Genomic DNA, 12,252 nt, shown 5'->3' on the forward strand with positions numbered 1-12,252 from the left:
CATACAGTATAAAGTGCAAGAATTTCATGCAGTATACAACTTTTCATACAATATAAAGTGCAAAAATTATGAAAAAGTTTACTTTTGATACAACTTTTCACACAATATACTTAAGGTATATTGTATCCCAGAAATACTCCTAAGGCCTTTATACTAAACCAAGGAGAGGAGTCATTGTCCTCAGAGGTATACAAAATGGTATAAAAATTTCCCTTTTGTTGCTGAAGGAAAGATATCATAATCAAGAGCTGGTTACACATCTTATTTCTTCCTCATGAGAGTTTCAAAATAAAATGGAAATGCTATTAAGATTAAGGATTTACATGATACTACTAAACTTGACTTTCTTACCTGGGAATGTTGTTGCTGGTACCCATCAGCGATGGCATTGATGTTATGGACGCCTGGGGCTAACAGCACATGGAAATAGCCTCCTTCTTTTGTGTGCACCTTTATTCCTTCATTGAGTACAATGACTGCTTTAGAAATTGGTTTTCCAGTTTTATCTTTAACAAAACCATGGACTCCCTTGTGAACCTGTAAAAAATATTCAAAATATAAATTTGTTTCAATATTCTCAGGGCAATAGCTTGAGCCATGACAAAAACAATGAACAAACGAAGCCACAACAAAACCCCCCATAAAACTAGCTTGTTGGTCCTTCCCCACTGACTCTGGCCTCGTTTGCTACGCATTCCTTGCTTCGGAGCACAGAGCTGACATAAGTGAAAAAGAGAACTCTGATACGGTCAAAGCCTGAAGGGTTAGGACCCAAACCTTCTGATGTCTTGAGGACTGACTTTCCACCACAGTACACTCTCTCTGCATGATATTCAACGAGAAAATGTGCAACACCTCACAGGATTAAATCACCTCAAGTACGGCAGATTCCAAATATGTGAAATCGCGGCACCTATTTAAGGTGGTAGAAATTCAACAAGACTCTTTCTATATATATTTTTAAAAACAAGAGTATAAATTATTGGTAAAAGATTAAGGAAATGTTTTGATAAAGGTTTTCGTTGAACATACTGCTGGGATGCGCTGCTAGTTGGAAGGGAAAGGCTCACCTCCACCAACATGCTAAGAAGAGACCTCTTATTTTCCGCCCACAGGGAAGGCAGCTGTGCTGCGCTGGGGAAGTAGCAGCAGCTTGTGTATACTGTGATTTCCGGGCAGTGGCCATAGGTGACACTGTAATCCTGCAATATAAAATTCAAAGACAGATGCAGAAAAAGTAATAAACAAAAGTAAGGAGGAGGAGGCTATGTCATCCAACGAATGGAACAGAAAGAAAACCTGGGGGATATAAACCAAGAATCAGTAGAGCATTTTATAGCCAATACAAATGAACCACTCAGTATTATCATCAGTCACAAACACGGCTCTTGCTAAGAGAGTCCCTGGGACCAGGGACTAGGTCTAATCCATTGCTGTATCTCCAGGGCTTGCCACGGTGGCTGGCAGGTAGAGGGGGCTTATTAGGGTTTGTTGAATAAGTGAGTGAATAAATAAGTGCAAGCAGACGGGCAGCTTCCTTCGCGACTCCGGAACTTCACAGCCGTTCCTGGAGCCTGGAGGCAGAAGCTCAAGCACCTGCCCTCTGATACCTTCACCCTGCCGGGGACAGCAGCCAATGCCTCCCGGAGGGCAATTCTCCAGGCACCGGAACTGCTTGTGTGGACGGGTTCCAAAACCTAACTTACCAGCTCCCCCTACCCACCCCAAACCTGTCCTTTTTCCTTATTCAGTCAATGGTATTAACTCATGTTCTCACGCAGACATGAAATCTCTTGTTTTTGACTTCAGTTTCTCACCATCATCCATAATTTGCCAAATCCTGTCATTTCTACCTCTGCAATATCGCTGTAACTTCATCCCTGACTCCATTCCCATTGTCGCCACCCTAATCCAGGCCCTCATTATTTCTTGACTAGGCTATTCTACACCGGTCTCCCTGTGCCACAGTCTCTCTTTCCTCCAACCTATCTTAACCCACTGCTGAGAGATTAATTTTTCCACAGCACAGTTCTGATCATGTTACTATATATCTGCTCAAAACCTTCAGTGGCTTCCCATTCCTTACTAAAACAAAGTATTCAGAGCCCCAAACTCTCTTTCCATTCTTGTCTTCTGCTGCTCTCCATTACACCTCCTGTTCTAACTAAACTAGAATGCTTATTGACCTCTGCCCATACTGCTTTTTCTTTCTGGAATGTTCTGCCTCACCATCTCTACATCCCAAATGCCATTTCCTCTATGAAGAGAACACTGTATCTCTGACTAGGTGTAATCTTTTCTGTCTTTAATTTCTCATGGCACACTGAGAGTTGCTCTTCCTGAGGTTAAATCAATTAATTCTGTAACATAGTTATTTGTACAGTGGGATAGGAAATATATTTTATTTATCACTAGTAGAGCAAAGTGCCTCATACGTAGTAAGTTCTTAGTAAATAAAGGAGGGAAGGCAGGCAGAGATGAGAATGAGGTCAAATTTCTAGTTGCACATGTTAATGAAATGATGAGCTAACCACCCACCTGCTAACAACTCCTTACTAATTTGAAGTGGATGGACAACCAATTAAAATATTATCCGAAAGAAATTAAAGAAGACCTAAGTAAATGGAAAGACGTAACTGAGTTCATGAAGAGGAAGACAATATTATTGAGATGTCAATATAACCCAAAGTGATCTACAGATTCAACAAAACCCTTAACAAAATTCCAACAGCATTTTTTGAAAAGAAAGACAGAAAGACAGGAAGACAGAAAGAAAGAGACGGACGGGAAGAAAGAAAGAGACAGACAGGAAGACAGAAAGAGACAGATGGGAAGAAAGAAAGAGACAGACGGGAAGAAAGAAAGAAAAGAAAAGAAAAAAGAAAAGAAAAAAGAAAAGAAAAGAAAAGAAAAAGAAAGAAAGAAAGAAAGAAAGAAAGAAAGAAAGAAAGACCAATCCTCAATTCAAATGGAATTGCAAGGAGCCTTGAAAAGCCAAAAACAACCTTGAAAAATAAAAAGGTTGGAGTACTTATACTTACTAATTTCAAAACTTACCACAAAGCTACAGCAATCAAACAGGGATATTGGGAGAAGAACAGATATAAATACCAATGAAATAGAATTGAGAGTCCAGAAAAAAACCCATACATCTATGGTCAATTGATTTTTGACAAGGGTGCCAAGACCACTCAATGGGGGGAAAAAGTAGTCTTTTCAACAAATGGTGCTTGGACAATTAATTAGATTTTCACATGCAAAAAAACGAAGTTGAACTCCTACTTCCCATCATATACAAAAATCAGCTTAAGATGTATCAATGATCTAAATACAAGAGCTAAATACATAAAACTCATAGAAGAAAACATGGAGGTAAATCTTCATGACCTTGGATTTGGCTATGAATTCTTAGATATGACAACAAGAGCATGAGCAGCGAAAGAAAAAAACAGATAAATTTGACTTCATCAAAATTAAAAACTTCTGTGCATCAAAGGGCATTATTAAGAAAGTGAAATGACAACCTACATAATGGGAGAAACTACTGGCAAATCAAACAAATGGTAAGTGTTTAACATCCAAAATAAATACAGAATTCTTATAACCCAACAACAAAAAGACAAGCAACCCAATTTAAAAATAGGCCAATAGGCAATGGAATAAAAATAAATACATAAATAAAACAGGCAATGGAGAAACAGACATCTCTCCAAAGAAAATATACAAATGGTCAATAAGCACACGAAAAGATGCTCAACATTATTAGTCTTCAGGGAAATGCAAATCAAAACTACAATGACTGGGGCGCCTGGGTGGCTCAGTTGTTAAGCGTCTGCCTTCAGCTCAGGTCATGATCCCAGGGTCCTGGGATCGAGCCCCGCACTGGGCTCCCTGCTCAGCGGGAAGCCTGCTTCTCCCTCTCCCACTCCCCCTGCTTGTGTTCCTTCTCTCGCTGTGTCTCTCTTTGTCAAATAAATAAATAAAATATTAAAAAAAACAAAAACAAAAACAAAAACAAAACTACAATGAATTAGCACTTCACACCTGCTATATAAAAAGGAAAATAACAAGCGTTGGTGAGGATGTGGAAAAATCGGAACCCTCATAGACTGTTGGTGGGAATGTAAAACAGTTCAGCTGCTGTGAAAAACAGTTTGTTGGTTCCTCAAAAAGCTAAACATAGAATTCGGACATGACCAGCAATTCCACAGCTAGGTATGCAGCCCCAAAGAATTGAAAACAACGGTTCAAACTTAACAATTGTACACAAATGTTCATTGCCTGTTATTCTCAATAGCCAAAAGGCAGACACATCTTAAGTGTCCATCAACAGATGAACTGATAAACAAAATGTGAAATACATACAATAGAACACTATGCAGCCATAAAAAGGACTGGAGTACTGATATAGGCTAACAAAACAGATGAACCCTGAAAATGTTACGCTAAGTGAAAGAAGCCAGGCACAAAAGGACAAATATTGTATGATTCAACTTACAAGAAATATCTAGACTAGGCAAAAACATAGACCCAGAAAGTAAAGAGGTTACCAGGAGTTGGGGCTTACCAGCAGAATCAGGAGTTATTGCTTAGCGGATTGCAGTTTCTGTTCGGGGTGATAAAAAAGCTTTGGAAATAGATGGCTTAGAATGATGATGATTGCACAACAGTTAAATGTAATTAATGTCACTGAATTGTACAAAAATGATGACAACGGCAAAACAAAAAAAATGCTGTCAGAGGTTGAAGGCTGTCTTGAAGAAAGCCATGAAGCAGATGCCATTCACTTTGATTATATCAGAAAAGTCACCTATTCTGTTGCTCAATGGCCAATAATTATAATTCTATTCTCACTGTATTCTATAGAGCATACCTTCATGCTGCCCAGGTGACTATGCCATTCTGCTCCACGCATTACACCTCCTGGGATATTCTCATCTATAAAAGCATCGAGAGATACAGGATCAACAAGATCTTAAGGTAAGACACCCTCTATCCCCAAAAGCAGCAACAATAACAAGGGATATGGAAAATACCTACCTGATTTATTTGGGCAACTGGGCTGTCCCATATGCATGGATGGATGGTTATTTGCATAAAGAGATGCCAAATGCTTCAGAGTCTCTTTGTTTTCCACTATAAAAAGAAAAATTCAGAAGTTGGAGAAATCTAAAATATTTTACTCCAAGTTCAACTTCATGGATACAAAAGTCATCTTTTTCTCCTTCTAGTAAATCTTATACCCCACTGAAGTTTATCGAGGAGTTATTATAATTAACTACATGGTTCTTTTTAGTCCAGGATAATCAGACAAAGAAGATCTACATCTTCCTTATATTAAAAGGTAAAAAAAAATGGTTAGTTTACACAAGAGCCTACCACACTAAAATACAAACTTGTTTTGGTTTTACTACATTTTAGGGCAATTGTGGCCTAATGACAATATTTCTTTTAGGCTGCACTGAAAACAATACAAACTCCATATACAATGGTCCCAGAGAGATTCAACAAGCAATTGTTAATCTCATCTTAAGTGCAACCAGTCAGTCAAGGTTTAAAGCAGGGGAGGGCAATTCTGTATTGTTAATATTTGGTTACATATAATAATGAGTTTCTTGAGGTAGGCATTGTGTCTTATTCACTTTTGCATTCCCAATGTTTACAGACATAATAATTGTTCAATAAATGCTTGTGAACTAAACTGAACAAATGTGACAAGATGGTTACACGCAATAAAGCTAGCTCATCTTTAGATCTGATCTCTCTCCTCCAAGTAACTAAGCTGTTGATATATGTACAACCTTCCTACATTGGTTATTTGCTCATGGAGTGTGCGCAAATGCTCACGATTTTTAAAAAATTTAGAAGGGACATTACCTAATTGGAATTTCCTACCTAAGCTTGAATACTATATAATAAACTGACATTCTACATACCTGTTTGTACTGGTTTGTCATATGGGTATGTGACCAGCACTGAACCACCATCTAAAGCAACAGAAAGGCTGAAGTCCTGTTTTTGAATCAAATTTTCAATGATGGCTTTAGTCTCAGGCTGGGAGGCATTATCTAAAAAACATAAAAGTCGAATATAAAATATCAAGTATTAAAATTTTAGTATGAATAGCCAATAAAATATTCTGTACATGAACACAATCAGCAGCTAATTTAAAAAATCTGTATATAAATACTTTATTACTCCACAAGCCACTATCTCAACAGCATAAAAGATACACTCTAGAAGGCAGATTATCTTGAGTTTTATATACTTCAAAGGTTAACGATCTAAGGAAATTTAAGAAAATTCTTATTGGAAACAAAAAGGGATGGATATACCCTCTTTTAAAAAATAATATCGAGAATATATAACCTATCTTTGAAAGAAAATAAAGTTTTCAGAAATCAGGATGTTTTCCATAGTGCTGTTTGCAAGAGCAAAAAATTAGAAAGAAACTAAATGTCCATTAGTAGGAAAATTGTTGAATAAACTAGACTGTTAACAGCATACTAAGATGTCATTAATAAGAATATGTTAGAGATCTATAAGTACTGAAATGGAAAGATATCAGTGATATACTCAGTGAAAAAAGTTGCAGAACAATATGTATAGTTGATGATCCTATTTAAGTCAATAAGAAAGACTCCATCAAATCAATATACACATACACCATGTGTGTGCACGTGTGTACGTGTGTATACATGTATATGGGGGATAGAGAGAGAAAATATACCTATCTGTATGGCTAGTGATGGAACCCCTCCAATATTATTGATTGAATTTCTAAGAAAAAACTTGAATTACTTTTACAAATGATAAAGGAGAAAAATTTGACAAGTTTCTAGCTTGTCATTTATACTTTATGTGTACAACCTAGAACGAAAGTAACCCCATTACTCATCTACACAATCTATCAATCTCCTAGTAAAGAAAAATAAAATTATCTGCAAAGTACTTTAATGGCCTAAAAATTAGGCTTACTTGTGAAGTCTGTATCCAAGTCTTTGCCATGAGCATTTGTTTGTCCTCTCTTTGAAGTACAGTCTTTCTCTTGTGCCCTCTCTCGCCCATCTGGATTTAGAGAAGGGACAATCACAATTCTAGTCCTGTCAACCAGCTAAAACAGAAAGAGAAATCAGTTAGCTCTATGTGGAATCCTAAGATACCCTCCCATGCCTCAAACAGAAAGTCTTTCTTGTTTTAAACAGACTTAAAAGGTAGGACTAAAAATAGACAGACAGATAGATAGATAGAAAATTATAGATAGAAAATTCTCTCTTGCTCCAAATAAATTTAAAAAGAAATGAAAAATTACTGCACAACTAATATTCCTAGAGACCTCCTGATGACTTACAAAGGGGTCAGAAACCACTGCCTGCAGGCTAAGTCCAGCCAGCTGCTTGCTATTGTAAATAAAGTTTTATTGGCACACCACCACGCCCATTCATATGACTGTTTTTGTGCTGCAATGGCAGACTTGAATAGTTGCAACACAGAACAGCTGTCCCACAAAGCCTAAAATATATACTATTTGTCCCTTTATAGAAAACGTTTGCTGACCACTGGCTAAAACCAATAATAATAGACTATATTTTCCAGATTAGAAACTGAAATTCGTAGTCTAACAAACCTCAGTGTATGTCTGGAAACAATGAGACAGAAAAGTTGAAATCAGCAAGAAAAATGAAGTAGATATTTGTCTTCCTCATAATAATTTCTCCTCTGGATAATCCATAGGCATCAATACCTACATATGCAGCATTAACTAAATTCTGATATACTTCATCCTATATATTTCTGATAGTAAATCAGAATAAATGATGCCTGGCTTATTTATTCTGTTAAAATAGTCTATAGATTGAAAATATTGGAGACCCTAAATTCATTGGTTCTTAACTTTCTCCCCTGGGAGAGAGATTTTTTTCTAAAATGTACATGCTTGGGCTTTGCTACAGGTCTCTGGGTATGTGTATATTTTCTTGAACTTGCCAGATAATTCTGACCCTTACTTATCTCGAAACAAATGGCAATCTAGAGTAAGATTACTAGCTCAAGCCTAATTAGACCAGTGAGGCAAATTCTCATAAACTAGAAGTTTTGAAATTCCTGGTAGGTATTTTACCTAGGACATATAGTCTCTTACAACCATAGTATCAGTAGGTAGCAATATGGCCAAATAGTAGAATAACCTGAGGAGCTTTTATTTATTTATTTATTTATTTAAAGATTTTATTTATTTATTTGTTTGTTTGTCTGAGAGAGAGAGATAGCAAGAGAAAGAGCATGAGCGGGGCAGAAAGGGAGAAGCAGGTTCCCGGCTGAGCAGGGAGCACGATGTGGGACTCGATCCCAGGACCCTGGGATCACGACCTAAGCCAAAGGCAGGCACTTAACCAACTGAGCCACCCAGATGCCCCCTAAGGAGCTTTTAAAGGAATACTGATGTCTTTGGGGATGGGGCCCAGGCATTGGTATTTTTAAAAACTTCCCAAATGTTTTTAATGTGTAGCCAGGCTTGAGAACCAGTATCCTAGATACTCTCTCATTTTTTAAGAAAAGAACAAAAAAATGTCCTTGGGATACTCCTTACAACTCACATTAAGTAATCAATACAATTTGCTTTGCTGAAAATGGTAAAATATTTTTGGCCAAGTCTGATTTAAGTTCATCTCACCTAATCCCATAGGTGCTTTCTGATCCTAATCATGACATAAATTCTTCCCAAATTTCTTTTAGGGGAGGCAGTATGGTAAAACAAAACAGCATAGACTTTAGAGTGAGACACGCTTGGGTTTAAATCTCAGTTTTACCACATACTAGCTGTGTGACCTCCTGTAAGTTATCAAATATCTCTGCCTCAGTTTTTACATCTATAAAATGAAGATAACATAAATTGAGGATTAAATTATGATACATGTAAAGTACTTGGTGTAAGCACTTGACACACAGTAGGTATTAAACAAATATTAGTTCCTTTCCCCTTTCCTAAAGTCTATATAGACAGTGCCAATTAGTGAGTACTCTAGAAGGATGCACACTCTCTCCTTCCTTTCTCTAAGACAACACAGAACTAGGTTACTCAATCATAAGTGACCAATCCTCTGGATCAAAGTTCTTTTCTGTAGTCATGGGTGGCTAAAGTAGACAATGCCATATTGCTTTTCCTAAAATCTCTTAGCAGCCAAGATGTCCAATAATTCTGAACTCCTTAAACGAAAAGAAAAACTATTTGTCTTCCACCTCATTTTCAATATAGTATCCTAATTATAAGTAACTAGCAATGGAAGTCCCTCAAGTTATAATGTACAGAATGGTTAGTAAAGACTGGAAGAGTAATTTGACTATTAAATAAAGGAGTAAAGGATTGAATGCAAATCTTTAGTACTTTTTCTTCTATGCCTCTTAATTACACACAAAGAAATATAACAGAAAGACACTATTAACAATGAGTATAGACAAAGACGGTCCGTTTTTAAAGTGGTAATGCATTAAAAGTGCCTCTGTGTAAAATCCAACAGGAAACAGTAAGCTCTAGGCCCAACGTGGGGCTTGAACTCACAACCCCGAGATCAAGAGTTATAGGTTCTACCGACTAAGCCAGCCAGGCGCCCCTAAAAAATTTTTAATGGTGCATTCATCTCAGTGTGTGACTGAGCTTCTTCCTTCTAAAGCATGTCAAAACAGGCTCTTCTCTTACTTGAGTAACAGCTGGGTTCTTTTTGTAGTTTAGGCAGAGAAATTCTGCCAGAGCCAAAAGTAGTTCAGTTCCAACTGGAGCATTTCCATGGATACCAGCAACAAAACGGATCTTTGGTTCTTCGGGCTCAGATATGTTGGGCTTATTGGAGATTTCAAGGGACCAAATGTGACGATATTCAGAGCTCTGTCCCAAACTTTCAAAAATCAGAAACAAAAAGTCGGAAGTAATCAAGCATTATGTTAATGTTGACATACAGATTTTTAAAAAAGACATGAAAACAAACATGAAAAGCCTTTAAAAGTCTTTAAAGAATGAATCATTGTGTCCAAAAATTAGTTTTCCTTGGCCAAAGAAAATCAAATACAAGTGAGATATTATCAGATTTAGGAAAGAGTATGATGTGGTTCACCGTTCCTCCAAATTCAGTCATTCTCATACCATCTTCACAATATTTGCCCTACCTTCTATAATCTTAATACTACTATTTAGCTAACATATGTTTTTTAAATTAATTCACTTAAATTTTTTATTATGGAAGAATTTATATATACACAAATGTACAGAACCTTACTTTCTAAATGTAAATTAATTTACATAAATAAGATACTTTATACTTTACTATAAATGTAATAATAGTATTGCAGCAAAAATCATTTAAAGTGTTGTGCTTGCCCAAGAGCTCTGAGCTTAACGCCTGCTTTCTTTGATACAAAAGGATATTTCCAAGAGTTATATAGAAAAAAATATTAGCATTAAATTGAGAAGGGTTAATAGAATAGAAAAATTATTGTTTTCCCATGGTTCTATTCAATGATACTTAGTGCCCATTGGTGGACCACCTAAAACTGTCTTGTGTCTCACCACTGGCAGGTGTTGCATTTTGGGGGAAAATACTTAACTAAAAAGTGCATCTTGAGTTGGAAGGTTAAAAAAACTTAAATGAACTAAGTAATGGATAGCAAAAATAATGTCCAATTTTTCGTTTACTTTAAAATAAGAAAGTCTATAAGCTCTATACGGCACTAAGATGGACAATATTAAAACCTGAATTGGGCAGAAATATTCAAGAATCAGTTGAGGAAGAGAGGTAATTGGTATTGCCAAAGGAGATATCACTCTTTGCATCTAGGAACATTATAAACCAGTATTTGAGAAGCTAAATGTACTGGTAATATTAGAAGGACCAATGAAGAAAAATGAAGTAAAAATGTCAAAGGCTAGAAAATGTTCATTAGGTATGTGGTAGAGAACTAAAATACAAAGCTCAGGGAAAAATGCAGAGTAAAGCCCACAATAGGCAGACAATAGGAATCAACAAATTAAGAAAATTATTTTCAAGTAACTGCAACAAGACCTAAAGAAGATTTACAATCAGGGAAAGTGAGGCAGAGCAGCCACAGAAAGTGAAGACAGGCTGGCTCAGCATCAGTTTTACTTAAGCCAGTACTGCATATTTTTCCAGGACCCTAAATCCCATACTGTCCCTAAGTCTTCGGGGAATAGCAACTGTCAATAGAGACTAGAGTACAGAAAATGACAGAAACCAGGCTTCCTTTTCATTTTGAAAAAAAAGAATGATCCCTGACAGGTGAGCTCACAGTTCCAAATCTGTCCCTTGCCCTCAGCAAAATAAAACAAACTAAGTAACAGTCAGGACATGAATATGCAGCTGAGAAGTGGAGAGCGTTTTTAATTCAGTCAAAATAATCATCAGGGAGAGTAATTTTACATTTCCAGGAGGCACAGACCATCCATTGCTAATCTAACAAGTAATTCTCCTCCAATGTTCCTCATAAAATTCTCCAGAGTCAGTGTTAGAAAGATCTCTAAGCAATATCTGTTTCAAAATAAGTAAACTCCAATTCTCTCTATATGCAGCTCCCAAATAAATTACAAGAACCATTCAACATGGCTTATGTTGAATGTAACTTCTTAAAAAAAAAAAAGGAAAGAAAGAAAAGCAGCGAGAGGGTGGCACTTACTTGGTGAGATTTGTGATGTGTGGGTAGTTCATCACAAGTCCTCTCAGAAACTCTGATAAGTCTTTGTACGAATGGTATCGATAAAGAGCCAGATTTGAGGAGGACCGTAACATGAGGCCTTCCAAACCGTTCTCAGCCGAAAGGTCTTTAATTAAAGTTTCAAACTCTTTAGTAGTTGGATCACTGACATCATCAGTGTTGGTGCTATCCCCCTTTCCTTTCTTTGATTCATTGCTTGAATCCGCTGAAGATCGAACAAGGGTGAAGTTGACCTGAATAGCACCCTCACTCTTCACAGTCACATTCTTGGTAACTGGATTATACCTGTAATAAAGGAGAGATCAGAGCCAGGCTTCTGCAGTGGGAATACCCAGGCCTTGGGGAAATAGAAGTCTGCAGAGGATACGTGAATCCTTGAGATAAATCCTCTGAGAGTCAAATATGTAACTTTGTGATAATTTATCATTTGTTTTAAACATTAATTAACAAAGAACAGACATGGGTAGACTGTAAAATGTGAATGCATTTTTAAGACTAAGTATATGACTACAAAAGAAAGTTCATACTTGCAGT

General features: G+C 36.8%; 1 protein-coding gene across 1 annotated transcript in view; it reads right to left on the minus strand.

The window, feature by feature from the left end:
• Positions 1-12,252, minus strand: part of CPD (carboxypeptidase D) — an 80,217-nt gene that overhangs the window by 6,123 nt on the left and 61,842 nt on the right. Inside the window, exons 12-19 of the mRNA XM_078068101.1 lie at positions 11,680-12,003; positions 9,695-9,890; positions 6,979-7,114; positions 5,937-6,068; positions 5,041-5,136; positions 4,874-4,938; positions 1,071-1,202; positions 352-537 (exon numbers count right to left, since the gene is read on the minus strand). Of these exons, the coding sequence (XP_077924227.1) occupies positions 352-537; positions 1,071-1,202; positions 4,874-4,938; positions 5,041-5,136; positions 5,937-6,068; positions 6,979-7,114; positions 9,695-9,890; positions 11,680-12,003 (1,267 nt within the window). The remainder of the gene's footprint in view (positions 1-351; positions 538-1,070; positions 1,203-4,873; positions 4,939-5,040; positions 5,137-5,936; positions 6,069-6,978; positions 7,115-9,694; positions 9,891-11,679; positions 12,004-12,252) is intronic.

This window comes from Halichoerus grypus, chromosome 2, assembly GCF_964656455.1.
Source record: "Halichoerus grypus chromosome 2, mHalGry1.hap1.1, whole genome shotgun sequence".
NCBI classification, from domain to species: Eukaryota; Metazoa; Chordata; class Mammalia; order Carnivora; family Phocidae; genus Halichoerus; species Halichoerus grypus.